This window comes from Phocoena sinus, chromosome 7, assembly GCF_008692025.1.
Source record: "Phocoena sinus isolate mPhoSin1 chromosome 7, mPhoSin1.pri, whole genome shotgun sequence".
NCBI lineage: Eukaryota > Metazoa > Chordata > Mammalia > Artiodactyla > Phocoenidae > Phocoena > Phocoena sinus.
The window spans coordinates 61,468,461-61,494,859 of NC_045769.1; the positions used below are offsets into that span (position 1 = coordinate 61,468,461).

General features: G+C 42.5%; 1 protein-coding gene and 1 non-coding gene across 3 annotated transcripts in view; both read right to left on the bottom strand.

Annotated features, from left to right (window-relative positions):
• Positions 1-23,502, bottom strand: part of METAP1D (methionyl aminopeptidase type 1D, mitochondrial) — a 79,616-nt gene extending 56,114 nt beyond the window's left edge. Inside the window, exons 1-2 of one of the 2 annotated variants that reach the window (XM_032637700.1) lie at positions 23,440-23,502; positions 161-367 (exon numbers count right to left, since the gene is read on the bottom strand). In XM_032637700.1, the coding sequence (XP_032493591.1) occupies positions 161-173 (13 nt within the window). In that variant the 5' untranslated portion in view covers positions 174-367; positions 23,440-23,502. The remainder of the gene's footprint in view (positions 1-160; positions 368-23,439) is intronic. The other variant, XM_032637697.1, reaches the window with a different exon arrangement.
• Positions 6,514-6,585, bottom strand: TRNAV-UAC. Its single transcript has one exon. It is a non-coding gene; the product is annotated as a tRNA-Val (tRNA).
• Positions 23,503-26,399: the final 2,897 nt, after the last annotated feature.

Here is a 26,399-nt window from a genome sequence, read left to right on the forward strand (position 1 = left end):
GCCCATGGCTCACACTAAGTGTCTGTGGAAAAAATGATCGTCTCAGCATGCATTCCAACCTCCTCCTCAGTTGTCTTCTGTACTGTGGAGACTCAATAGCTGAGAACTATGTGTCCCAGACTCCCCAACATCAAGGTTCTACATCTGAATTTCACCTTACCAGTTAGAAACATTCATGGGAGATCTGAAGTGGGGAGTGTGATGGCGGCCTCATTCTTGCTGCTTCTGCTATTCTTTCTTCTGCTGGTGAGCACGATGGGGAAATGTAAGGGTTTTCTGAGCAGCATCCTAGCATCCCACATCAGCTTCGTGAGTATTCAGAAGCAGTTAGAGGTGGTGGCAGCTTAACTCACCTGGTGGGCTGGTTCTGGAGGAAAGGAGGAGCTGTTCTGGAAGTTGTTCCCGCACGCTCCGCCAACAGGCTGTTTCTTTAACCTCCCAACAATTATGGACACCCAGTTTCCATGTTAAAGGCACTTCTGCTTGAAATAGCCAGAATGACTTCAGTTTCCTGCAACTTCCCTAACTGGTAGGGTTCCAATATTGGTGGAAGAAAGGAAGGAAGGGAGGCAGACAGGCAAGATGGCAATTATTAGGGAAGACCAAGAGAGGCTCTATAGAGAAGGTGGTGCTTGACGTAGCCCTTGATATACAGAGAGGCTTTTGACAAAAATGAAGGGCAAAGGAACAGCATAATAGGCTGAGGGTAAAGCATGAACAGAAGTGTAGAGTTATGAAAGGCCGGAGTATATGAAGTGTCGAGTGGTTTTGTTTTTGCTAAAGTATTGAGTACGCTTATTTGGAAGAGTAAAATAAGACTATATTCTGAAAGGTTTAAAGAGCTCAGTTTAGATTTAATTAAGCAAATTATTAAAGTTTTTAAGTAGGTTAATGCCAATATCAGAAATTACTCTTATATGAAAAAGAATATATATATGAAAAGGAATATATATATAAAACTGAGCCACTTTGCTATACAGCAGAAATTAACACAACATTGTAAGTCAAGTATACTTCAATAAAATTTTTAAAAAATTACTTTTTAGGGAAGTTAAAAGGGTAGAATGGATTGCAATGGAGAATCAGGATACTGCACAGTTAAGCGGCTATTACAAGAGGACAGATGAAAAGTAACGAGGGATTAAACCTCTGGTAATTTAGGGAATGTAAGAAAGGGGATGGACACCAGAGACTGCAGAGGTATAATTTACATAACCTGATAATTGGTTAAACACATACAGATTAGCAGAAAGGAGTCAAAGATGACTCTGATGACAGTGGTGTCATTAACAGAAAGGGGAAAGAATAGAGGATAAATTGGTTCTGGTCTGGGGACGACTTAGTTTGGATTTACTGAATGTCAAGTAGCAGCAGGACTCTATGTGAGGGTATCTGGAAGGTATTTGGAAAGGCAGGGTTGGTGCTGAGGAGAGAAGTCAACCATACTGAATCTGGAAACTTACCTCAGAATCTGATGATACTTTAAAGTATTAACTAAAAGGTAATTACCCATAAAGGCTTCCTACTTTTCTAGCTACTCCTCAGCCTCTTTTGTAGGCTTCCCTTCCCTGATTACTCCTTATATATCAGTTTTTCTTAGGGTTCTGTCCTTACTCCTCTTCTTCTCAAGCTACTACCTTCCCCTAGGGAGCTTACATATGTTCCGTCACATAGCCACCACATGTTCATGACTTCCAAATCTGCATCTCTAGCCCAGATCCCTTCCCCAAACTCTCCCGACCTGTTCATCTCCTCCGCTTACCGGAAATCTCCATTTGGCTCTCTCTGGGCACTTCACACTTAACACTCTCCATGTTAAATTGATCATATTCTCTTCCAAACCTTGTCCTCCCTCCAGTGTTCGCTATGAATGGTACCATAATCCACTCAACTGCCTAAACCAGAACCTGGGAATCAGGGGGTCCCTGACCACTCATCCTTTTCCATCATCCCCATCCCCAAATCCAAGCAACAACCATTCTGTGAGTCTACCCCACCAACAGCTCCTAAAACCATCCACTTCTCTCCACGCCCACGACCCTGGTCCAAGCCACTGTCATTTTTTGCCCCAAATGGTTACAAATGCTACCCTACTGTTCTCTCAGTTTCTAAAGTCCTCCTCCAAATCATTCTCCTCCCTGAAGCCTGGGCGATCTTTATGCCATGCTGCTTTGAACCTGTTCCTCCTTGCTTATCATCTCTCTCACTTTCTCATTCAATGGCCCCATCAGGTCACCCCATGGCTGAGCTGACCCACAGCAGCTTGTCCCCATTCCTTGCTCAGAGCTTCCACTCAGTTTATCTTGTTTTTATTTTGAAAATAGTACAAAGGGAAACAGCGGTACAAAAAGTTCCTACACATCCTTCAATCAGCTTACCCTAACGTTAACATTGTACATAACCAGAGTTTTACTATCCAAAACGGGAAAGTAGTATTAGTAGATTAATATGAACTGAAGTATGGATCTTATTCGAATTTCACCATTTTTTCTACTAATGTCCTTTTTTCTGGGCCAGCCTCCAAATCCAGGATTCCACAATGTAATTAGTTGTTAAGTCTTTTTAGTCTTCTACAGTCTCTGACAGTTTCTCAGTCTTTCACAAGCCCACTCAGATTTTTAAATCCCCCATTCTTTTTTTTTTTTTTTTTTTTGCGGTACGTGGGCCTCTCACTGTTGTGGCCTCTCCCGTTGCAGAGAACAGGCTCCGGATGCGCAGGCTCAGCGGCCATGGCTCACAGGCCCAGCCACTCCGCGGCATGTGGGATCTTCCCAGACTGGGGCACGAACCCATGTCCCCTGCATCGGCAGGCAGACTCTCAACCATTGCGCCACCAGGGAAGCCCCTAAATCCCCCATTCTTATACAGAAGCAAGCAACCATGGATTTCCAGATGTCTGAGAAAGTCTCTTATATAAAATATAAATACCAAAAAACAAAAACAAAAACCTCTGAGGAAACAATATATAGAGAAGAAAATTTCTAGAAAATTATTAATAATGTACTCAAGAAACCATGGTGAGTATATTAATAATATACTCAAGAAACCATGTTGCAACCATGAAACAAGAACAGAATACTATTTTTAAACAAAACTTTAAGGGAACAAAACAGACTCTGGGAGATTAAAAATATGACAACAGAAAGGAAAACTTCAAAAGAAGGGGCAGAGAATAAACTTGAGGATCTCTCTCAGAAAGGAGAACAAAATGACAAAGTTCAGAGGGGACCTGGGCATTAAAAGAACAACCACACAAATGAACATATGATTTTAAAATGTGGTATGTATTATGAAAGAGAAGCCTAGGTCACAATGAGTGAGTATACTGGGGGGTGGAGTACAGGGGTGGTAAAGAGGGTCAGGAAATCCCTTTGATGAAGCTAAGACCTCAAGAACAAGCAGGACTTAACCAGACAACAGCTGGGGAAGAGAAGTTCATGTGCAAAGGTCCTGGGGAGGAAAGGGCTTAGGGAATGAGAGTACCTGAAAAGCAGGCCAGTAGACAGAAATGGAGGGACTGGAGAGTTGGGGTGATAAGACAAAGCCTTGGAGGTCAGGATTTTCATGGTGAGTGCAATGGGAAGCCAAGGAAAGGTTTAAGAGGAAGTGAAATGATCCAATGTGCTACTTAAAAGGCCACCTGAGTGTAGTGTGGAGATGAATTAGAAGTAGTTTAGTGACTATATAATAGACTCTCTCATCTTACAGATGTATCATAATTTAATCATTCCTCTATTTTATTAGACATTTAGGGAGTTTCCAGTTCTTCGCTAATATGATTAATACTATAATAGACATCCTTAAAATGAAATCTTTGCCAGCATCTCTAGTTATTTTCTGAATATAGACTTGTTGAAGTGGAATTAAATAATTGAGTTAAAAGGTATGAAAATTTATGACTATATTTTAAAAGTTATCTTTAAAAGAGAAAGATTTTGATCATTACATATGAGAAACCTACTTCACAAAATGGATATCTTCCTACTTATTCAGTTAAATGATATCAACAGATGATTACTTAAGAAGATGAAAAACTTCCATTTGTATGTAAAAAGCACTCCATTTATTTGTTTTTTAAAAATGGTACGCACTTAACATCATCAAAATTGATACTGTCCAACTTCTTGGTTGGGATGAGCCACATTTAAGACAATCAACACGCCAGCAAGCATTTGGGACATCCTAAAATAACCTTAATGTAATGTAATCTTCTAAGGGTCTGTTTGCGGTTTAACTTTTCTATAACAATACTTTTTTGTTATAAACATATTCACGGGCTTCCCTGGTGGCACAGTGGTTGAGAGTCCGCCTGCCAATGCAGGGGACACGGGTTCGTGCCCCAGTCCGGGAAGATCCCACATGCCGCGGAGCGGCTGGGCCCGTGAGCCATGGCCACTGAGCCTGCGCGTCCGGAGCCTGTGCTCCGCAACGGGAGAGGCCACAATAGTGAGAGGCCCGCGTACCGCAAAACAAACAAACAAACAAAAAACAAAAACATATTCACAAATCTGAAAAAATGCTTTGTTAGACCGTGTTTCCCAGTGATGCGCCTGGTCAGGTTCTATGGAGCAGAGCTGTTTTGCTCTCTCCATTTTCTCTTCCCATTCTCTCACAGGTGGCCTCTTTCACACGCAAATTTACCTCTTTTGGTCCTCATCTCAGCATCACCGTACGCAAGCTCTTTCACCTCTTTACCTAGTTCTTCCTACTCGTTCTGTCTCCTTGTATACAGACTCCCTCACCCTCAAGGTCTTACATATTTATTTTCTCTTCAACTGATGTGATCCTTTCTCCCTCTTTCCCCCACACCCCTTCGCTCTCACTTTCATCTCCCCCCCCCCCGCCCCCGACTCCTCAGCCCTCTCCTCTCTCCTCTCACACACTCCAACGACTCCTTTCCTGCGTCCTGGTTCGGGCAAGGACTGTTGGTTAGAAAATCTGCCAAGGTGGCTGAGGAGATAATTGGGGCAAGGGTGGGGATGCAGATGCACGGATGCTGGGCATGAGGAGACCAGGTGGTCAGCCAGGGTTTCCCAGGCCCCTGTGGCAGGAGGGGGTAGGCCTGAACTAAAGGCTGGGGCCGCCAAAGCAGGGGACAAAGGCCGAGTCCTGCTGATCGCCAGCCGGAGCACACACACTTCAGCCACCCAGAAACACTCTGTGGCCTGGATGGGGTCTGAGAGTTGCCAGTTGGACATACTGACCTAGACAACCAATTAAGGCATGTTCAAGGTCTGCTGAACAGAACAGTCTTTTAAACTAGGCTAAATCCCCTCTTCAGGGTTGCTGATTTTTCTCCCCCTAAATTTTCCAGATTTATAATCATAGTAAGAACTAGAAGACAAATCAGACAAGGGTACTGAAAAATCTGATGTACACTGAACATTAGAGTTAATGTACTGTTGGAAACAAACCAGGTGCCTGGTGAACACTGAGGGATCTAGTAGGTATGCTTGATGAGAATCTGTGCTGGGAAGGAATTTAAGATCAAGGTCAGGAATGATTAATATGCATGAAGGAAGTCATCAACATTTAAGGACAAGCAATATGAATCTCATTAAATCTTCAATCGCTTCCTATTGCCTGAAGGAATTGGTGATAGTCTAATGATTAAAGCAATAACATTAAAGTAGAAAACAGTATTAGAAAATTAATCTGACTTTTATAAAAGAAGCTAGCACAAAGCACCAATCCACCTAAGAGACTTGACAAGACTCTCCTCAGCAGCTGTGATTTTTCTCTACTGGTGAAAGAGACTTCTGGGGGCTTTCTTTTTTTTAATCGAGGTAATTGATAATCTTTCATATGCTTCCCAGTGGGCCATCGTACTGCTGTCTGGCTGTTTGTCATGTCTCCCACTTACTCACTGTATCACCAGAACACACCTCCCTCGGCCCCAGCCTTCTCCTGCTGTGTCGCTCACTCACATTTCTGATTGCAGCACCCCTGTGCTCACTCGGCAATACCCTGAACAGCTGCTATTCATGGAGCATAAAGTAGGGGAGAAATGACAGAAGACAACAGAGGAGCTGTTTTTGTAACATCAATTCTTAGAGGGGCTGGTTTTCAGCTGGACCAGCCAGTTGGCAGGGAGTCCGGTGAGGGTGTTCTTTTCATCTGTGACCTATTTCTATTTGATCTTATAGGAAAATCACAATCTTACTGATGACAGAGACAGGGTATGTGATGCCCCAAATTCAGAATTATCACAATGCTGAATAGAAGGATAAACAAGTGTGATGTGCAGACTCCAAATGTGAGAGATAAAAGGATCCCAAATGTTCATTTTCCTAAGTTAATATTTCAGTAATTAATAAGCTTTCTCTCGGAGATGTGGAAGGAATTTTTAGAAATCATGGTCCTATTACTAGTAGCCCTCCTTAGGGAAAAAGTCATTTTAGAAATGCCAATTCTACCTAAATGGTGGACTGTGAGTGACTTTTACTTTCTTCTTTATACTTTTTTTTTGTTTGTTTTTGTTTTGGTGGCACCACTCAGCTTGGGGGATCTTAGTTCCCTGACCAGGGATTGAACCCAGGCCACGGCAGTGTAAACGCCACGTCCTAACCACTGGACCACCAGGGAATTCCCTCTTCTATATACATTTTTATAATATCTTTTTAAAAAACATAAATTTATTTATTTGTTTTTATTTTTGGCTGCGTTGGGTCTTCGTTGCTGCATGCGGGCTTTCTCTAGTTGCGGCAAGTGAGGGCTGCTCTTCGTTACAGTCTGTGGGCTTCTCATTGCAGTGGCTTCTCTTGTTGTGGAGCATGGGCTCTAGGCACGTGGGCTTCAGTAGTTGTGGCATGTGGGCTTCAGTAGTTGTGGCTTACAAGCTTAGTTGCTTCGTGGCCTGTGGGATCTTCCTGGACCAGGGCTCGAACCTGTGTCCCCTGCATTGGCAGGGGGGTTCTTAACCACTGAGCCACCAGGGAAGCCCCACTTTTATAATATCTTAATATTTCCACTATGAATACAGTTGACCACTGAACAACCCGGGGGTTAAGGGTGCTGACCCTCCTCGCAGGAGAACATCTGCAAATAAATAGTCAGCCTTCAGTATCTGTGGACCATGTAGCATTGTAGTATTTACTATCAAAAAAAAAATCCATGTATAAGTGGACCCATGCAGGTCAAATCCGTATGGTTCAAGGGCCAACTGTAGTTATTAAGGGCTTATTATTAAGAACTGTGTGGTAGCCAAGGTGGTCGCCAATGACCCAGCCTCTTGGCATCCACACCCTGGTCCGCTACACTGTACTGGTCTGTGGGAGCAGGGGGATGGGATGTTACTTCTGAAATTAGGTTATAAAAGACTGCGGCTTCTGCCACAGTGGGCACTCTGGTACCGTCCTTGGATCACGAGTCTGGAAGAAGCAGGCTGCCATGTTGTGAGCAGTGCAATGGAGAGACACAGGTGGCAAGAAAGTGGCCTTCACAAGGAACTGAGGCCGGCCAAGAACCATGTGAGTGAGCTTGGCAGTGGGTCCTCCAGCCCCAGTCAAGTGCTGGGATGACTACAGCTCCCACCAATAGCTCAACTACAACCTCATGAGACCTCCTAAGCCATAGGCCCCCCAGCTAAGCTACACCCAGATTCCTGCCCCTCAGAAACTGTGACATAGAGTTTGTCATTTGGGGTAATTTGTTACACAGCAGGAGGTAACTAATACAGCTGCACAGGTATCATTTCTTTAATCTTCATAATAGCCTAGTAAGGTAAGTACTTGTCTCAACTCCATTTTAAAAATGAAGAAACTGAAGCCTGGATAGGTTAACATGCCCAAGGTTCCACAACTAGTAAGCAGCAGCATCAGGATTCGAACCTAAGGAGCCTGATTTGACAACCCACACTCTTAGCCTCTCTTTATACAGCCTTCCTTGTATTACTTTTATAATCAGAAAATATATTTTCATTCACAGAAAAAGAAATTCCCACTCGTCCTTCACTCCTGTTGTAGAAGTAGAGATACTCTCACCACTTCCAAGGGGAATTTTCCCCCTTCTCCTCCTTCTCTTCCTTTTCACCTCTTTCAGGGCTGCTCTCTCTCCAGGAAGCCCCCTGCTCTCCAGAATTTCCCGTGGTCCTTGTTCCTTACCAGTTGCCTTCCTTCCCTCTGCGTCTAAACATAGCCAGGACCTCTATGTCAAAACCAAAATGTACGTCCACACAAAACTTGTACACAAATGTCCACAGCAGCATTATTTGTAAGAGTCAAAAAGTGGATATAACCCAAATGTCCAACAATTGGTGAATGGATAAACAAAATGTGATATCCCATTCAGTAGAATATTATTTGGCAATTAAAAAAGGGATGAAGTACTGATACATGCTTCAACATGAATAAATCTTGAAAACACAGTCCTAAATGAAAGAAGCCAGTCATAGAAGACCACACATTATGTGATTACACGTATTTGAAATGTCCAGAATAGGAAATCTATAAAGCCAGAAAGCTGATTAGTGGTTACCTAGGGCTGGTGAGGATAGGGGGATTGGAGAGTGACTACTAATGGGTAAGAGGTTTCTTTCAGGGGTGATGAAAATATAAAATTGATGGTGGTGATGGTTGCACAACTCTGAATACACTACCTACCACTGAATTGTAAACTTTAAATAGGTGAATTGCATGGTCTGTGAATTATATCTTGATGAAGTTGTTGTTTAAAAAGAGAACCGGGCTTCCCTGGTGGCGCAGTGGTTGGGAGTCCGCCTGCCGATGCAGGGGACCCGGGTTCGTGCCCCGGTGCGGGAAGATCCCACATGCCGCAGGAGCGGCTGGGCCCGTGAGCCATGGCCGCTGGCGTCCGGAGCCTGTGCTCCACAGCGGGAGGGACCACAGTAGTGAGAGCCCCGCGTACCGCAAAAAAAAAAAAGAGAACCAAGAACCTCCACACTTCTCTGCAGCCACCACCATCACTTTTCATCTCTCCTTCCACTGCTAAAATTTTGGTCTAAGTCTCTATGACCTCCAAGTGGCCAATTTCACTGACCCTTACTGAGTCATCCCCAAATTTCCTCCTGAGCCTCTTTTCCTGACTAGGTTCTCTGTTTCTGCCAACTCCCTCTTTTCTGCTCTGACAGCTCCTCTCCTTCCTCAGGTCCCCTTTCTAACCACCAGGTCCTGATTCCTCCTTCTCTGTATCATTTCTCTTGCATCCATCTCTCCCTTTCCATCCTGCAGACAAGGCACTAATTCAGGCCCCCATCACTTTGTTTCCACCAATATTTCCCAAATGATACGATAGCTTTCCCTCTTCAATACATCCAGGGCACCACCAGCTGCAGGTTATTTCACTTATTTATCAAAAACCTTCATCAGTCTCTGCTGCCTATAAGATAAACCCTAAGCCGACCTTCAACATTCTCATCACCTGGCCTTAACCTGTATTATTAATCTTCCTCTTCATAACTCTTCTACGCAAACTCTCAGCTCCAGCCAAATCCTCCATTCCAGAACCCTCTGAACAGGTCTTGACTTTTCCTGTATTCACATGGTTTCCCCACCGCTGCCCTGCTTTACCCCCTTAGGAATGCCCCTCCATCATCCCTCCGCCTCTCTGCTGACCACCTTACTCATCCTTCAAGGCCCAATTCTGTGAAGTGATCAGCCCCAAATTATCTTTCCTTCCTCTTTTTCCCAGAGCACTATCATACTGTTTTGCATTGTTATAGGTATTAGGCTTCTTTCTCCAATTAAACTAAAAACCATCTAACCCAGTTCAGAAGTCACCTCCGTGGTGAAACTCCAGACTACTACCCCCAAATCTTCCAGTTCTTCACTTCTAATTCCCATTATACCTGTTCTTTGCTCTTGCTGGAAATTCTCGTCTTAGGACAACTCCTTTCCCCCCCCAACCAAACTATCAGTCTCTTCCCTTTTTACTTCTATGTTCTAGATTATTCATTGTAATAATAATGAGCCCAGAAACAAACAAAATAGACAAGGTCCATGACCTTGGGAAACTTCCAGCCTAGGCTAGACTCTAGAATGCATTAATTCAACCCCCCTCTTGCTAACCCCCCACTCCCCTTTTCTCTTCCTCCCTGGTCCTTCCAGTGCATCCATCTGGAAAATTCCAATCAATCCAACTATCTACCTTCACTCTTTTATACACACAGGATGATGCCCATTTGGAGAAAATCACACAGTGGCAATGAATGGGGTCACTACAGATACACGGCCTCTAATTTCACTTGGATCTCAACACTGCTGGGCAATCCTTCTATTATCCCTTATCATTTTTTCTTCCTATTTCCCAACCCCCTACCTCATTTCATCTCTAATCTCTGCAAAAATGTACAGAAAGAAACAGAAGTAATTGGGGGACGAGGATCTTCTTCAATTTTCTGTCTCCTCTCCCAGCTGAAAAACTATCTACATGCACATCTATCATTTCCTCCATCCCTAAGGGAGCAGGAGTCTGGTATCTTTACCCCTTTTCACACACATGCTTCAGTTGTCCCATTCAGGTAGTCCCCAAATGCTATACATTTTACTGCCAAAAGAAGCATCTCCAACTGGCTACTCCCTAGCTCTCACCCTGCTTGCTTGCCATATTAAACCAGCCGAGATCCCAGAAGGCTGCACAGGCTCTCACCCCTCTCTCTGCCTTTGGACAAGAGGCCTCTCTGTTTCTAGACTCCTTCATCTGACCAGGCCCTCCTTGCACTGGAGGACTCAGCCTAGTCTTCTCCTCCTCTGTAAAGGTGAAGGCGTGTCGGTCTCTACGGGATGATCCCATTGCATCATATGCTTACCTCTATCTGTGCATCCTTCTTATTCTGTGGCAAAATTGATTTACATGTTTGATTCCACCAAGGACTGTGAACTCACAGGACAAGAACTATGTATTCCAAGGCCAGTACAGTGTAAATGGTACATACCTCACTATTTAGTTTCCTTTTGTGTTTCCACAATACTTGGGTCAAATCTCCTCTTTCCCCATTAATTTGTGCATTATTGCTTTGTGATCAGAGGATGCAGTTTATACAATTTTTCTTTCTAGAACTTACTGAGGTTTTCAGTGGCATAACTTACCATCTTTTATCCTATTTTGTGTATATTTGTAAAAAAAAACCTAATCCAAGGTATCAAATTTAATATTAAATCAAATTTACTAATTATAACATTCTGAAATCCAATAACCTTATTATGTCTACTTAAATTGACAAATTAGAGGCATGCTAGTTTCCCATTACGATTGCGGTTTTATCCATTTTTCCTTTTATTTTTAACAGCTCTTGCTTTATGTATTTTAACATGTTATTTGACTCAAAGATTCATTATTAATAACTTTATTGTATCACTATTAACTAGCCACTTTTCATTCATTCATTCAAAAAATCTTTATTGAGTGCTTATTATGTGCCAGGCATTGTTCTAGGTACTTGGGATACATCAGGGAAAAAAACAAACAAAAATCCTTCTCTTTGCCAAACTTATAGTCTATATATGTGGGGAGGTAGGCAACAGACAACATGACAAATAAATAAGTCATACAGTGTGTTAGAAAGTGTTAAGTGCTATGAGTAGGGCCTTACAGGACATTATGAGGAGTTTGGCTTTTACTCTGAGTGAAGTAGGTTTTCAGCAAAAGAATGACATGATCTGACTTAACACTTTTAAAAGTTCAGTCTGGCTGCTGTGTTGAGAATCCAGTATAGGAGGGCAAGGGTAGAAGCAGGGAGACCAGTAAGTGGTTACTGCAGTAATCCAGGTAAGATATGATAGTGACTCAACTCAGGGTGGTGACAGTGGGGTGTCAAAAATGCATTCTGGGTATATCTTAAAGGTAGCTTTGGGGCTTCCCTGGTGGCACAGTGGTTAAGAATCTGCCTGCCAATGCAAGGGACACGGGTTGGAGCCCTGGCCCGGGAAGATCCCACATGTCGCAGAGCAACTAAGCCCGTGCACCACAACTACTGAGCCTGCACTCTAGAGTCCGCGAGCTACAACTACTGAGCCCACGTGCCACAACTACTGAAGCCTGCGTGCCTAGAGCCCCTGCTCTGCAACGAGAAGCTACGACAATGAGAAGCCCGCGCACCGCAACGAAGAGTAGCCCCCGCTCACCACAACTAGAGAAAGCCCGTGTGCAGCAACAAAGACCCAACACAGCCAAAAATAAATAAATAAATAAATTTATTTTTTAAAAAAGGTAGATTCAATGGGATTTCTTGACAGACTGGATACGTGAGAGAAAGAAAGGAATTGGGGTTGATCTGAAGGTTTATGGTCTGAGAAACTGACAGGATAAAATTACCAACAACTAAGGTAGGGAAGTCTTTGGAGTGGAGCAAATTTTAGGGAAGAGATTAGAAGTCCAGTTTTGGAGTTTTGCACATGTCGATTTCGACATTTGGAAATGTCAAGTAAGCAGATGGATGTATGAGTCTGGAATTTAGGAGAAAGGTCTTGGTTGAGGGCATAAACATGGGAGGCAACAGCTTAATGGGTTATTAGAGTCATATGACTAATGAGATCATTAAGGGGATAGTGAGGGTAGAAAGAGAAAAGGTCCATGAACCTCTTTGTCCTCTTTGATGCTTTTTGCCTTAAATTCTATTCTGTCTAATATTAATATTCTTACTTTGCTTTTCTCAGTGGATAGTTCTCTATTGACACATTTGACCTTGGGTTAACTTTCTAGCTCTGTTCTCTTTGGAAACCTGGCAAATGTGGAAAGTCAGCCATGATACTGAGTAATATCACTTATGGTAAAAATGACTCCCGATTAATAAACTTCATCTAGACTATAAATATCTGGTGATAGGGAATTCCCTGGCGGTCCAGTGGGTAGGACTCCATGCTTTCACTGCTGAGGTGCAGGTTCAATCCCTGGTCAGGGAACTAAGATCCCAAAAGCAGCGTGGGCAGCCAAAAAAATATATATTTTTTAAATTAATTAATTAATTTATTTATTTTTGGCTGTGTTGGGTCTTCGTTGCTGCACACGGGCTTTCTCTAGTTGCGGTCAGTGAGGGCTACTCTTTGTTGTGGTGCGCAGGCTTCTCATTGCAGTGGCTTCTCTTGTTGAGGAGCACGGGCTCTAGGCACACGGGTTCAGTAGTTGTGGCATGCAGGCTCAGTAGTTGTGACTTGCGGGCTCTAAACCACAGGATCAACAGCTGTGACTCATGGGCTTAGTTGCTCCGCGGCATGTGGGATCTTCCCGGACCAGGGCTCGAACCTGTGTCCCCTGCATTGGCAGGCGGATTCTTAACCACTGCACCACCAGGGAAGTCTGAACAAAATTTTTTAAATAAATAAATAAATATCTGGTGATAAGCCACACTTGTTGTGTGTGGTGACTCCAAGTTTTGTGGGAGATATTTTGTGACTGCCTGCCTGCATGTACTACCTATAAGTTGTCCTTTAGGTTTTCCACTGAAAATTAATTGCTGCTGGCTCTTAGATATTACATAGTGTTCTAGTTAATACTGCTTTGTAACGAGTTACCCAAAAGTTAACAGTGTTTTAACAGAACTAATAATTTTATTATGCTCATGGATTCTTTGGGTCGGGAATTTGGAAATGAATGTCTGAGGCTGCATGATATCTGAGGCCCTGAGTAAAGAAGAAGACTTGGCTGGGGATGACTCTAGGGCTGTGGGCTGGAACCATCTGAAGGCTCATTCACATGTCTGGTGCCTGCAATGGGATGACTCAAAGATTAGGTCTCCTGACTGGATAACTTTCAAAGAACCTCTTCAAGTGGCTTGGCTTCCTCACAACACAGCAGCCCCAGGGTAGTTGGGTTTCTTACAAGGCAGCTGAAGCTGCCAGCACGACTGTTCTAGTGAACAAAGCAGAAGCTGCATCTCCTTTTATGACAGCCTTGAAAGTCACACAGCATCACCTCCCCAATTCTCTTTTGGTTGAAGTAGTCACAAGACAGTCTAGACTCAAGGGGAGGGGACACAGGTTCAAGCTCTGGTCCGGAAGATCCCATGTGCCGTGGAGCAACTAAGTGAGACCCCACTTCTCAGTGGGAGGGGTATCAAAGAATATTGATATTCTAAGGGAGATGCTATTGTTTTTTCAAATCATCTTACTTCGAGAAATTAATGAAAGTCACGCATATTTTCCTTCAGGAAAGTGTCCATATAGACAAAATTTTGCATGTATTTGAGGAGTCCATCTTCTTCCTTCCCATTGTATTCAAGAAACAGCCTTAGATATTCTCGATTCATTGACACGTATCCCATCAAGAGGGACTCTATATCCCCTTCCCCGAATCTGGGCTTCCTTGTAATTGCTTCAACCAATGGAGAACATCTGTTAAAAGGGAAGGGACATTTCTTGTGCTAGATACTTTCACAGGTTCTCCCACTTAATTTCTTAATTTTCATTTAACTTAGATAATTTTAGACCCTTTCTTTTTTTGAAAACAGGTGAAGAAAGTGAAATTCAGAAAGGTTAAGTTGTTTTTTTTAATAGACATAGTTTTTAGAGCAGCTTTAGGTTCACAGAAAAGTTGAGTGGAAAATTACGTTACTTTTTAAATTCATGTGATAATAAGTTGTAGAGACAGGATCCAAAATCAGATCTTTACCAGTTGCTTTTTCTGATATATAATCACTCTCTAGATATTAAGAAGCATATTATTCTAAGCACAAGATCTGATGTTTCACTAGATACAAAACTGAACCTCTTGCTGCAATGTGAAGGACTAACACCATGGCACTCAACTTGCAACAAACACTGCAGGATGTTCAATCCTTTCTTACTCTATAACCTCCTGCTTTAACATTGTTATAGTAAGAATTCCCTAAATTCATTTTTTTAAATGCTATTTCTGTCGATTGCTTTTGCTCTTCTTTCTATAATCTTTCAATCTTGCTTTAGGATTACATTTCCACATTGAGTGATCCTTTCATATACTTTCAGAAAATTAAGGAAGTAGATACCCAATTAAACATAAATCCACACAGTTCTAAACACAACTCATTGGTCACTTTTGGAGGATAAACTTGTTATTTTAAAATCTGGTAAATACAGAGAAAAAAATCAAACATTTAACTTTTCAGGATGAGGTCTATCAGGGTAATCAAATACTTGACGAGAAAGTTTTTTTCTGTAGATATCTTCTAGCTAATAAACGCAGAAGGAATGACTGAATTAAAATATTACCATTTTGCAAAGTCTTAATGAGCTAATGGAGCCAAGTAATGATCAATAACATCACATAAAGCAATACTCTAGGAAGTATTCTTGCCCAAAACAACAACAACAATAAAAAGTGTAACGTAAATCAAGTCAGGCCTTGGGTCTAACTGCCAGTTAATAGAGGAACATTTTAAATGACTCCACTGGAAATACAGTCAGCAAAATCCAGAATGTCGAAAGCTCCATGCCGAGTCAGTTGCTTCAACAAATAAATTTCAAGAAAAAAAACCTGGGAAAATAAACTTACTGAATAAAAAAAAAAACCTGACATCCTCTTCTAGCCATGTTGGCATAACTGGTGCTAGAATTCCTTCCTGCCTTAAATGACTAGACAACTCGACAAAACGTGAAGGAGCTATTTTTTGGCATTGGCTGCTGAACAATGTAGGACAGTGAAACTTGAGGGTAAATAAGTACACAAGGTGAGCCCAGATTGGCTCCAGTGTTCTGCCTGGGGAAACCGCCCCAAATGTGGCCTTGGGAGATGGAGCCCAAGCCAAGCACAGCCCCTCACTGTTTACTTAGGGAGGCAGAGAGCAGAGGGCTGGCTGCTGAAGCAGCTGGAATTTGTGCAGTACTGAGGGTTCTGGGAAACAGAGAGGCACAAGGCCTAACAGACAGCGGCTGGTGCAAGGCTGAGAGCTGAATAGAGATTCCAGAGGTTGCAGGGCTTGGAGAAGTTGAAGTCTTAGCCCAACCCGAGTAGACGGACCTCACTGAGCCCCACAGGCATTCAGTGGAATAAGAACTGAATAAGTGGGCTCTCAGTGGAATAAGAACCACGCACATGCAGAGCAAAGGTGGGCAAATTAAGACCTGTGAGCCAAACCCGCCTCACTGTCTTTCTTATAAATAAAATTTTATTGGAATATAGCTATGCTCATTTGTTTATATACTGTCTATGCTGCCTTTGCACTATATTAGCAGACTTGAGTGGCTGCAGTAGAGACGATAGGGCCCACAGAAGTTTAAGATATTTACTATCTGGCCCTTTATAGAAAAAGTTTGCTGAACTCTGCACTAGAGTAAGAGCCACACTCTAGTACTAAGAGCAAAACAAACAGATCCACCAAGGAAGAAAACCACGCCTGGCGAAACAGCATAATCTCCACAAGGTATTATCCACTTGGGAAGAAGATACAATTACATATATGAAGCACAGAAAAATGTGATCCACAGTCAAGAAAAAAAAGTCAATAAAACAGAAAAAGACCCTGAGATCACCCAGATGACAGATTAACAGATAAGCACTTTAAAACAGCTGTTATAAATATGTACGTACAAGTACTTAAAGGAAAAGATGGACGTGAGTAAACAGCTGGGAAACCTCAACACAGAAATGGAAACTGTAAGAAAAGAACCAAATGTAAATTCTAGAACTGATAAGTGCAATATATGAAGAAAATTTTAAAGGCTCCTGGCTTTTGGAGATACATAATGAAAAATCTACAGATGAAATTATGCATCTGAGATGTGCTTCAAAATAATCCAGCTTGGGGAGGGGAAGTGGCTGGGGGTAAAGATGAAACAAGAGCTGCCATAAATTGATGACTATTGTAACTAGGTGATGGGTATGTACTGCTCTCTCCACTTTTCTGTATGCTTGAAATTCTGCACATTCAAAAGCTAAAAAAGAAAATCCAATCTCTACAAGAAAAAACCGTTTTAACTGAAAAACAAGATAATGTTCAAATGAAGCTTTGCATATATCTTATTCTCCTCCCATCTTGCCAAATTCCCAAAGATACATAGCATCCACTCTGCATTTTCAAAGATTCCCAATGCTTGGGGAAAGTGAACATTTCATAAAAACTGTGAATATTTATGTAGGTGAATGCCATTCTCTCTATCTTTCTCTCTCTCTCTGTATGTTCTACGCTTTGACACACATGGATATATCAATATTTGATTTCACAAAATAAGATTATATTAAATTGCTCTATAACTTGCATTTTCCAAATAATATATGTTGTGAATATCATTCCACATCAACAAATAGAGGTCAACACCTTTTTTTTTTTTTTTTTTTGGTTAATGACTGCACAGCATTTATCATTGAGGGTCTACGTGCCTCAATGTGTGTATTAAAGTTCGTAATTTCAATGGGAGACAGGAACTATGCGTTACAGAAAGCTATTTCAAGCAGAGGGAAAACATAAGAGCACACATGGCTTGAGGGACAAGTCTGACTTTAGGGAATTCAGGGTCATGATTTGATTGTTAAGTATGCTTTAATTTATGTAGTAACAAGCCATATCATAACAGAGTTTATTTGTATTTGTATTAAGGTACTTGTTAAAAAAAATCATAAAGCAAAAATCCACCTCCATTCTCAGCTATCAACATGAATAGAATTTAAGTCACAGGAAGCTCCTTATTAATAGTATTGATATTTTCCAAATCATCCATGGCCTGCATCCCAAAAGATGATTTCTAAGTTGGTTTGATGAAACTGAGGATACATTTTCCTACTGAAGCTATACAAAACAGTAAGGATCTCAGGTCAGTTGACAAAAGTTTAAAGTACCTAATTTATTATGTAATATAGCCCCTCCCCTACCTGGAGGTTAAATTTTTGAAAAACCACTATCATAAGAAAATTCTTAGTGGAAGAATCTATGGCCTTAGAGTCACAAATGAACAAAAGCACTTGTAAAAATTTGTACATTTGTTAAAAAAAGACAAGAATAATAAAATATTAGTAGCATTATATGCATCTCAAATTACAGTAATGAGTATATATAAGTAATTTCCAGTTACCATTCCTTGATCATGGAAATCTTAAAGGTGTTCCTTTCCTATATTATAAATTACATAGACATTTTGCTTTGTTGCAGAGAATATGCACAGTAAAAGAAATTTTTCCCTTGGGTCTGGTCCCATTCAAACATTTGATATCTTTTGTATTTGCTTGGTTGGTTTTTTCTTTTATACAGTTTAAAAAAAAAAGGTTTGGAAAATAAAAATGCTATCTTCTCAATGTATAAAATTCAAACACATCAATTATAAAGAAAGTAAAAATCAGTACAATCTCACCATCTGGAAATAAGAGCTATGAACACTTGGGTGAGTATCATGCTAGATATTTCTTTGGGCATGTATACATATAAGGAAACAAAGATACAAACTTTATGTAAGTGGGATTTACTGTTCTATACCAGCCTTTTCTCCTCTATGCATGTCCATGACTTTTTAAGTCTACAGTATATCTACATCATCTTTTTAATGGCTGCACAGCACGCCATTGCATGGATAAACTATAATTTATTTAGTCATTCTCTTACCAATGGACATTTCAGATTATGGTGAATATTTCCCAGTTACCATCATTATAAAGTAACATTCTTATTTATCCAACTTTGTACACTCATCTTATTGTTCTCGCAGGATAAATTCCTAAAAGCAGAATTGTTAGGTAAAAAGTATGTATACCTTACACCTTGATACACATTGCCACACAGCCCTCTGGAAAAGCCAAACTATTTCACACACCCACCAACTGTGCCTTTCTTAGACTTTCTGCTGGACTTGCCCACAATCTGCCCCCTCTCCTCTCACTGGCATCAGTTCCCTCCACATGGATTGTGGAAGGACAGCAGGATAGTGATTAGGTCCAAGGGTTTACTTCCATCAGCTTCCTTCATCTCTCCCATGACTACACTGCTTAAGCCTTAAGCATTTCTCTTTTAGATTTCTTCCCTTCCCCCTCCCAACCTCTTTTTTCTAATTATCTCCAGTAAGTCTGACTCACAATTCACATTACCTGGAATTCTCACAGTTGCCCAAAAAGGTATACAGAAGTAACACTGCCTTAAATTAATCTTGGAGGGAGATGGACTATAAAAGGGGGTGGGGGCAGGGAACAAAGTCACTAACTAGGCTGGTCATATGACAAAAACTGACATTTTGAGATAAATTATTCTTTAGGCCTACCATATAACTTTTGTGAACAAATGTTCCTACAGGAGGTTGCAGTCTGAAAGGTCTTTCATTTGGTTATGAAACTGAGTACTTACTATGTATACACATTGTATGCCAGGTTTTGGGAAGACAGAGATGAAGAAGATAAGATTCTTGTCTCTAAGAAGCTCCCATTCTAGCAAGGGAGATGGAGGTGTAAACAAATACTTTTCAGATAAGTGTGCATACTCTGATACAGGGTAATAAGCGTTGTGATAAAGGCATGCCCTGAGTGCTATGTAAGCAGACTGGGTTAGTTTAGCCTGGGCAGAGGCAAATACAGCTTCAAAGGAGAGATGGCATTTAAGTGTGGCCTTGAAGGATGAATGGTTTGCTGGGTGAAAAAAGACATTGCAGGCAAAGCAATTAAGGAGGTACACAATGGCGAACCTTAGCAGAGATATGAGGTTAGGAAACTGGCAGGACCTAAGGCTGAAAAGGTAAACTGAGGCCAGACTGAGATGGTGCTATCCTTCGATGCTGAGGGATTCAGACTATCCCAGTAATGAAGAGTCCCCAGAGGTTTTTTTAGTAGGGAAGCATCATAATCAGATCTGAATTTTAGAAAGACAGCTGGTTGTGGGGAAGAAGGTGGACTGAGGTGGAGACCAGTTACAAGGCATGGTAAAGAATTATACCCAGACCATGCAGAAAACTGGAGGCATCCAAGAAATGGGATTTACTGACTCACTGGACACAGACACTGAAGGCAGTGGTGGGGACCAAAAGCCCTTAAATACTTACACTTAGGTACTGCCTGGATGGCGATGCCATTACTGGAGACAGAGTATATATGCGGAGAAGCAGATGTGCAGGAAAATATTCATTTCCATTTTGGACTTGTTGAGCTTAAAGGGCCTGTGAGACATCTAGGAAAAGATACCTAACAGAGAGCTGGCATTCAGACCTGGTGTTCCGTTCCAGGGGATACTCTGTTGATTTTTAAAAACTGTATAGATTTGACAGTCATTGAGGTAGGTAAATTTGATTGCTGACAACCAAGAGAGGAAACAGGGATGAGGGCTTAGAACAGAATCCTGGGGAACACTAATATTTAAAAATCTAGAAGTAGAAGAAGAGCCTAGTGGAAGTCTGGGAAAATCAGAGAAACAGGAGGCAAGCCAGGAGAGACTGGCTCAAAAAAGGAACAAGAGTGTAAAAGAGAAAATATGTTCCCTTCTTTGCCTTCACCATTCCTTCCCATACTCACTGGGCAAAGGATCTTACGTGCCAGCTTCAAGAGCTGGAACAAAGATTCTAATAAAGTGGGAACTGGGAGTGAGAGATTAAGCAAGGACAGAGCTCCTGGGGCCACAGGGTAGGGATTTTGCACCGTGATCAGGGATTTAGTGTCAGTGCTAATACCAGGAGTACCTTCATCCCATGATAGAAGAGAACAAATTTGGCCAAGCTGCAGGGCTTGCGGGATCTTAAGCGGGATCTTAATTCCCTGACCAGGGACTGAACCCATGCCCTCGGCAGTGAAAGCACCCAGTCCTAACCACTGGACCGCCAGGGAATTCCTCAGAAGAGAACAAGTCTTAACAGCCTCTCAATTCAGTAAGCTCTTCAGCCAGGTACTGTGCTTATTAAGATACACATATAGATAAGACATGGTTCCTGCTCAACAAGAATTAACAATCTAGTTAGGAGTGGGGATGGAGAGAGGAAGTAGGTAACTACTATATAGAGGGTGTACTGTGATTAAAGCTACAATAAGCTGGAGAGTCATGAGAGAAACCTTATGCCCTTCTTAAGAGGTTAAATAATCTCCTCTGGCACTTCCCTGGTGGCACAGTGGTTAAGAATCTGCCTGCCAATGCAGGGGACATGGGTTCGATCCCTGGTCCGGAAAGATCCCACATGCCACAGAGCAACTAAGCCTGTGCGCCACAACTACAGACCCTGTGCTCTAGAGCCTGCGAGCCACAACTACTGAGCCTGCGTGCCACAACTACTGAAGCACGCGCGCCTAGAGCCCGTGCTCCACAACAAGAGAAGCCACTGCAATGAGGAGCCTGCGCACCACAACGAAGAGTAGCCCCCGCTCACCACAACTAGAGAAAGCTCACACACAGCAACGAAGACCCAACGCAGCCAAAAAAAAAAAAAAAATCTCTTCTTCCCATTTTCCAAGAGGGAAAGGTGCACATAGATGCTGACGATAAATCCTGGCACATAAAGACTTATAGTGGATTAATTTACATCAATCTAAAAGGGTGAAAAGGAGGAAGAGAGAAAAGAGAGTACCCTTCATAAATTTACCCTTCATTTTCAACCCTGGGGGGTGGAGAGCAGGTGGTACAGGACAACCTGTCTGCAATGCATAATAAAAGTAATTATGAATAACCCATAAAGGGGCCTTTCCCTATCACTAAATGTCTTCCTGATGACATATTTTCCCTCCCTCTTCTAATCAGAAGATCCCCCTCTTCTAGTCAGAAGATAACCCTCTTGTGGGGTATAGTGGGATGGGTTACTATAGCTATTTCTGTAATAGCTTTTTCCAAGACTGTCTGAACCACCATTTGTCAAAATCATAAGTCACAAAAAAGATGAATATGGAGCTTCCCTGGTGGCGCAGTGGTTGAGAGTCCGCCTGCCGATGCAGGGGACACAGGTTCGTGCCCCGCTCCGGGAAGATCCCACATGCCGCGGAGTGGCTGGGCCCGTGAGCCATAGCCGCTGAGCCTGCGCGTCCGGAGCCTGTGCTCCGCAACGGGAGAGGCCGCAGCAGCGAGAGGCCCGCGTACCGCAAAAAAAAAAAAAAGATGAATATGTTATTTCTATACTCTGCAAAGAGATTATATACATATGCATACATATATGTGTGTGTATATAACACGTGTGTGTGTGTGTGTGTGTGTGTTTTGGCTCCTCCTCTACCTTGACTATCTGCCCAGATCCTCTTCACCATTACCTGCAGTGCACAAAAAAGAAGTCTAAACGCCATTATTTCTTGTCAAAAGAGGAAACAGAAAAAAAGTAACTTGATTAGTAAACAGAGTTTGGATTGGAACCCAGATCTTAAGAGATGTAAATGGGTGCTCTTTTCACAAGGCTGTACTCTCACACTGGCCTTCACTCTCCCTTCCAACCAGTCCAAAATACTGCCTGCATCACCTTCCCTTTACACATCTCTCACCTCATATCTTCCTGTGGCTCCTTAGTCATCTCCACTAACACTATTTTACACCGAAAGACTGAGGTCTATCTGCCTACCAACCTCCTTCCTCTCTAAAAACATCTTCCTTTTTACTTCTCACACATGTTCATCATACTTGTCCTGTCTCATCTGAACTTTGCACACTGATTTCTGTGAAGAGACCATGCCATGCAGGGCAGAGGAATGAGCACTTAAAAAAAAAAGAAAAGAAAAGAAATCGGTGCCATGTTCAAATGCCCATTTTGCCTCTTACAATCTGTGCAATCTTAGTCTTATTACTTAACCTCTTTGTCTCACTTTTCTCATCAGCAGAGAATAATGCCTAACTCACTGGGTTTTAAAAGGTAGCTAGCATATGTTAGGTGCTTAACACAGTATCATGTACTTCAAAAGCACTTAATAAACGGTAGCCATTTACTGTGAAAATAATATTTGCCTCATAGGACTGTTGTTCCTACATGCCTGAAACCTAAATAGTCCTTGAAAATATTTTAATTTCCTTCTTCCCCCATCCTTGAAACAACTTCCTAGTTCTTTCCAACAAAGATTCAGAAACCGGTTCAAATCCAACAAAGATTCACCTGCAAAAGTATTTGCACATTTACTAAAATCTCACCACTCACACAAGAGTAACACCTACTGAAAGCTAGCCAGACAAAATTTCTCCTCTTCTTAACTTTAAGTCAATGGAAGAGAATAATCACATTTTGCAAGTTCCCCAAAAGACGTGTTGAATCATGCCAACGGATACAAGTTGCTTTCTCTGCGGCAACTGGGGGTCGAGGCGCATTTCAGTTACTGTAGGTTCATTGCTCCGCCTCAGGAATAAAAGAGTTTGCTACAGCAAACACACAACTGACGTGGGAGAAGAAAACCTCAGACAATGTCCCATAAATCTCAAGGAGGGACTGCAAATAGATGCCACGCAGTGACGTGATCTAGACAAGTGACAAATGAACACTTGTGGGTATGTTCCTGTGGCAATGTGTCATCGTGTGTCTGCGTCTGTCCGCAGAACTGAAAGCACATTCGTGTGCGCCGAGATGTCTGATCGCGGACGTGTATTCCTTTGAACCCGACTGCGTAGCCAGTGAGCGACAGTGAGAAGCCCCGCGGAACTGTCCTCCAGGTGCTTACCTCTCCGGACGAACAGGTGGACGCCGCTGGGCGCCGCCATGTTGGCGTCGGTCACGTGGCCTCGAGCTCTCGCCCCGCCCCGCCCGTTGGAGCAGTCCAGTCGCAGCCGTGCCGAAGACCGGAGGCGCCGAGGCCGCCAGAGGGAGAGTGCGCGTGCGCGGCGGGAGCTGACTGCGGGAGCCCAGGCGGCGGAAAGGCTCAGGCACCGGGGCCAGTAGGGGAATTCGCGGCCGGCCGAGCCCGCTCCGGCCGCGAGAGACGGGCTCCAACCGCGGTTCGCGCGCTCGCTCTGAGACCCCGCGCCCAGGTGGGATGGAAGAAGCCTGTCAGGTAAGCGTGGTATCCAATATTTGTAGCATCAACATTTTGGTGCATGGAAACGTAAAGTTGGGAGGAAAAAATAAAGCACAATCTAGCGTTCAACATAGCACTTTGCATCGTCTGCTCTTTGTTGCAAATTATTTCCCTGGATTCAGTTGAAAGGTAAAATTTGGTTCAAAGTCACCAGCTGCCCCTTTGCTGTCCCAGAATCTACATTACTCAGCAGAGACAACAGACAAGACAGGATCTGTGTGCAGCTGCAAAATCTATTCTGGGTACCAGAGTGGGTATAGTCAGGGGACTTCTCCTTCCCCAAGGACACCTCGAGCTCAGCGGTATTAAGTGGAGTCTTAATCCTAAATTTGACTTTTAACAATGAGAGGATGACGTCTGCCAATTGCGCTGCCGAAAGATGAAGGCTACAGAAGGCCAGTTACGAATCAAGCGAGGGAGCTGATGTATTCCTAGTGATGACAGTGTCAATTTTTACCAAATTCGCTGTTCCTCTTATCTGCATTCTGGGGCATATTTCCATTCTGTCATGGACCAGGTATTAATCATCTTGGTAGCCTGGTACCCAGCAAAGAACCTGATATTCAAGGAATGTCTGGTGAAGGAATTGAACTCTGCATGGACCCAGTCAAACCAAGAATGTAACAGTCTCCAAATGCAGTAAAGATTGATAAGGATTCTTGGTGAACATGTATGATGTCTGCTAATTAATATTTAAGAATTTAATTTAACTACACACTCCGTGAAAAACCCAGACAATTCAGAAATGATTTTTTTTTTTTTGGTGCTACGCGGGTCCCTCACGGCCGTGGCCTCTCCCGTTGCAGAGCACAGGCTCCGGACGCGCAGGCCCAACCGCCCCGCGGCATGTGGGATCTTCCCGGAGCGGGGCACGAACCCGTGTCCCCTGCGTCGGCAGGCGGACTCTCAACCACTGCACCACCAGGGGAGCCCCCAGAAATGATTTTTTAAAGAAAGGGTAAATCCCCTTCCTCACCCTCTCTACACACCACAATCCCACTATTTAGTCAGCCACTGTGTGTGTCACTCCATGCCTTTTACAGGCAAATATGTGTAAAGATTTTAAATGGAATCACTTACTGTTGCAACTTGCTTTTCCACTCATGAACATCAAATCTTAGAACACTTAGAGCTCATTCTTTTTAATGACTACATAGTCCTGATGTTTTTACTTTTTTTCCCACATCTTTATTGGAGTATAATTGCTTTACAATGTTGTGTTAGTTTCTGCTGTACAACAAAGTGCATCAGCTATATGTATACATATATCCCCTCTTGCGTCTCCCTCCCACTCTCTCTATCCCATCCCTCTAGGTGATCACAAAGCATCAAGCTGATCTCCCTGTGCTATGCAGCAGCTTCCCACTAGCCATCTATTTTACATTTGGTAGTGTATGTATGTCAATGCTAGTCTCTCACTTCATCCCAGCTTCCCCTTCCCCACTGTGTCCTCAAGTCTGTTCTCTACGTCTGCATCTTTATTCCTGCCCTGCCACTAGGTCCATCAGTACCGGTTTTTTAGATTCCATATATATGCGTTAGCATACGGTATCTGTTTTTCTCTTTCTGACTTACTTCACTCTGTATGACAGACTATCCCTCCACTGGGTATGTACCCTGAGAAAACCATAATTCAATAAGAGTCATGTACCACAATGTTCATTGCAGCTCTGTTTACAATAGCCAGGACATGGAAGCAACCTAAGTGTCCATCGACAGATGAATGGATAAAGAAGATGTGGCACATATATACAATGGAATATTACTCAGCCATAAAAAGAAACAAAATTGAGTTATTTGTAGTGAGGTGGATGGACCTAGAGTCTGTTGTACAAAGTGAAGTAAGTCAGAAAGAGAAAAACGAGAGTTTGGGTAGTTCATTAGAGGACACATCTATACTTCTTGGAGACCCAGTTTTGTATGCTTTTGGGTCACCTTGAAAGATAAAAAGAAAAAATGTTTTCCACTGAGGTAGATAAAATATACAAGGATGAGAATGAAAAGTACTCTTTCAGGTGACTTCAAGCCCCACGTTTTTCAAACGCAGATCAATTCCAAGGAGAGAGTTTTTGAACGTGCTAATCTGTCCTCAGTGTAACTGAAGCCAACAATCTGAGTGCAGGAAAGGAACCTGAGAGTTAGCAGAACACCGAGTCTCAAGAAGTGTGCAAAAAAAAAAGAAACCTAGAAGTCCCTAGAGAAATGTCAGAAGGCATTAAGCCCAATTTCAAACACATCTGAAATAGAACACATGTTCATGTGATTCAGCTCAGCCAATCCTTGGAAAACCAATGCACAATTTATTTCCCTGAAACTAGAAGGAAAAGGAAAAGGAAACACTATGAGAACTCAGGTGGCACCACCATAGTGGAATCCAGTGAGGAAATTTCCAGTAAGTTCAGCAAGGATGTGGATATGCAGGATGAGCTAGAAATGAAGCAGACATGAACTTGCACAGGTGATAGCTTGTGCACCGATTCTTGATTTAGGTTCTTTCATCACATCCTTCTGACCTTAGAAAGATTAAGAACTGCCAGCATGTGTCCTCCAAAATCATCAATTTATGAGATATATGCATACTGATCAACGGTATAAAAAAGGGCTGG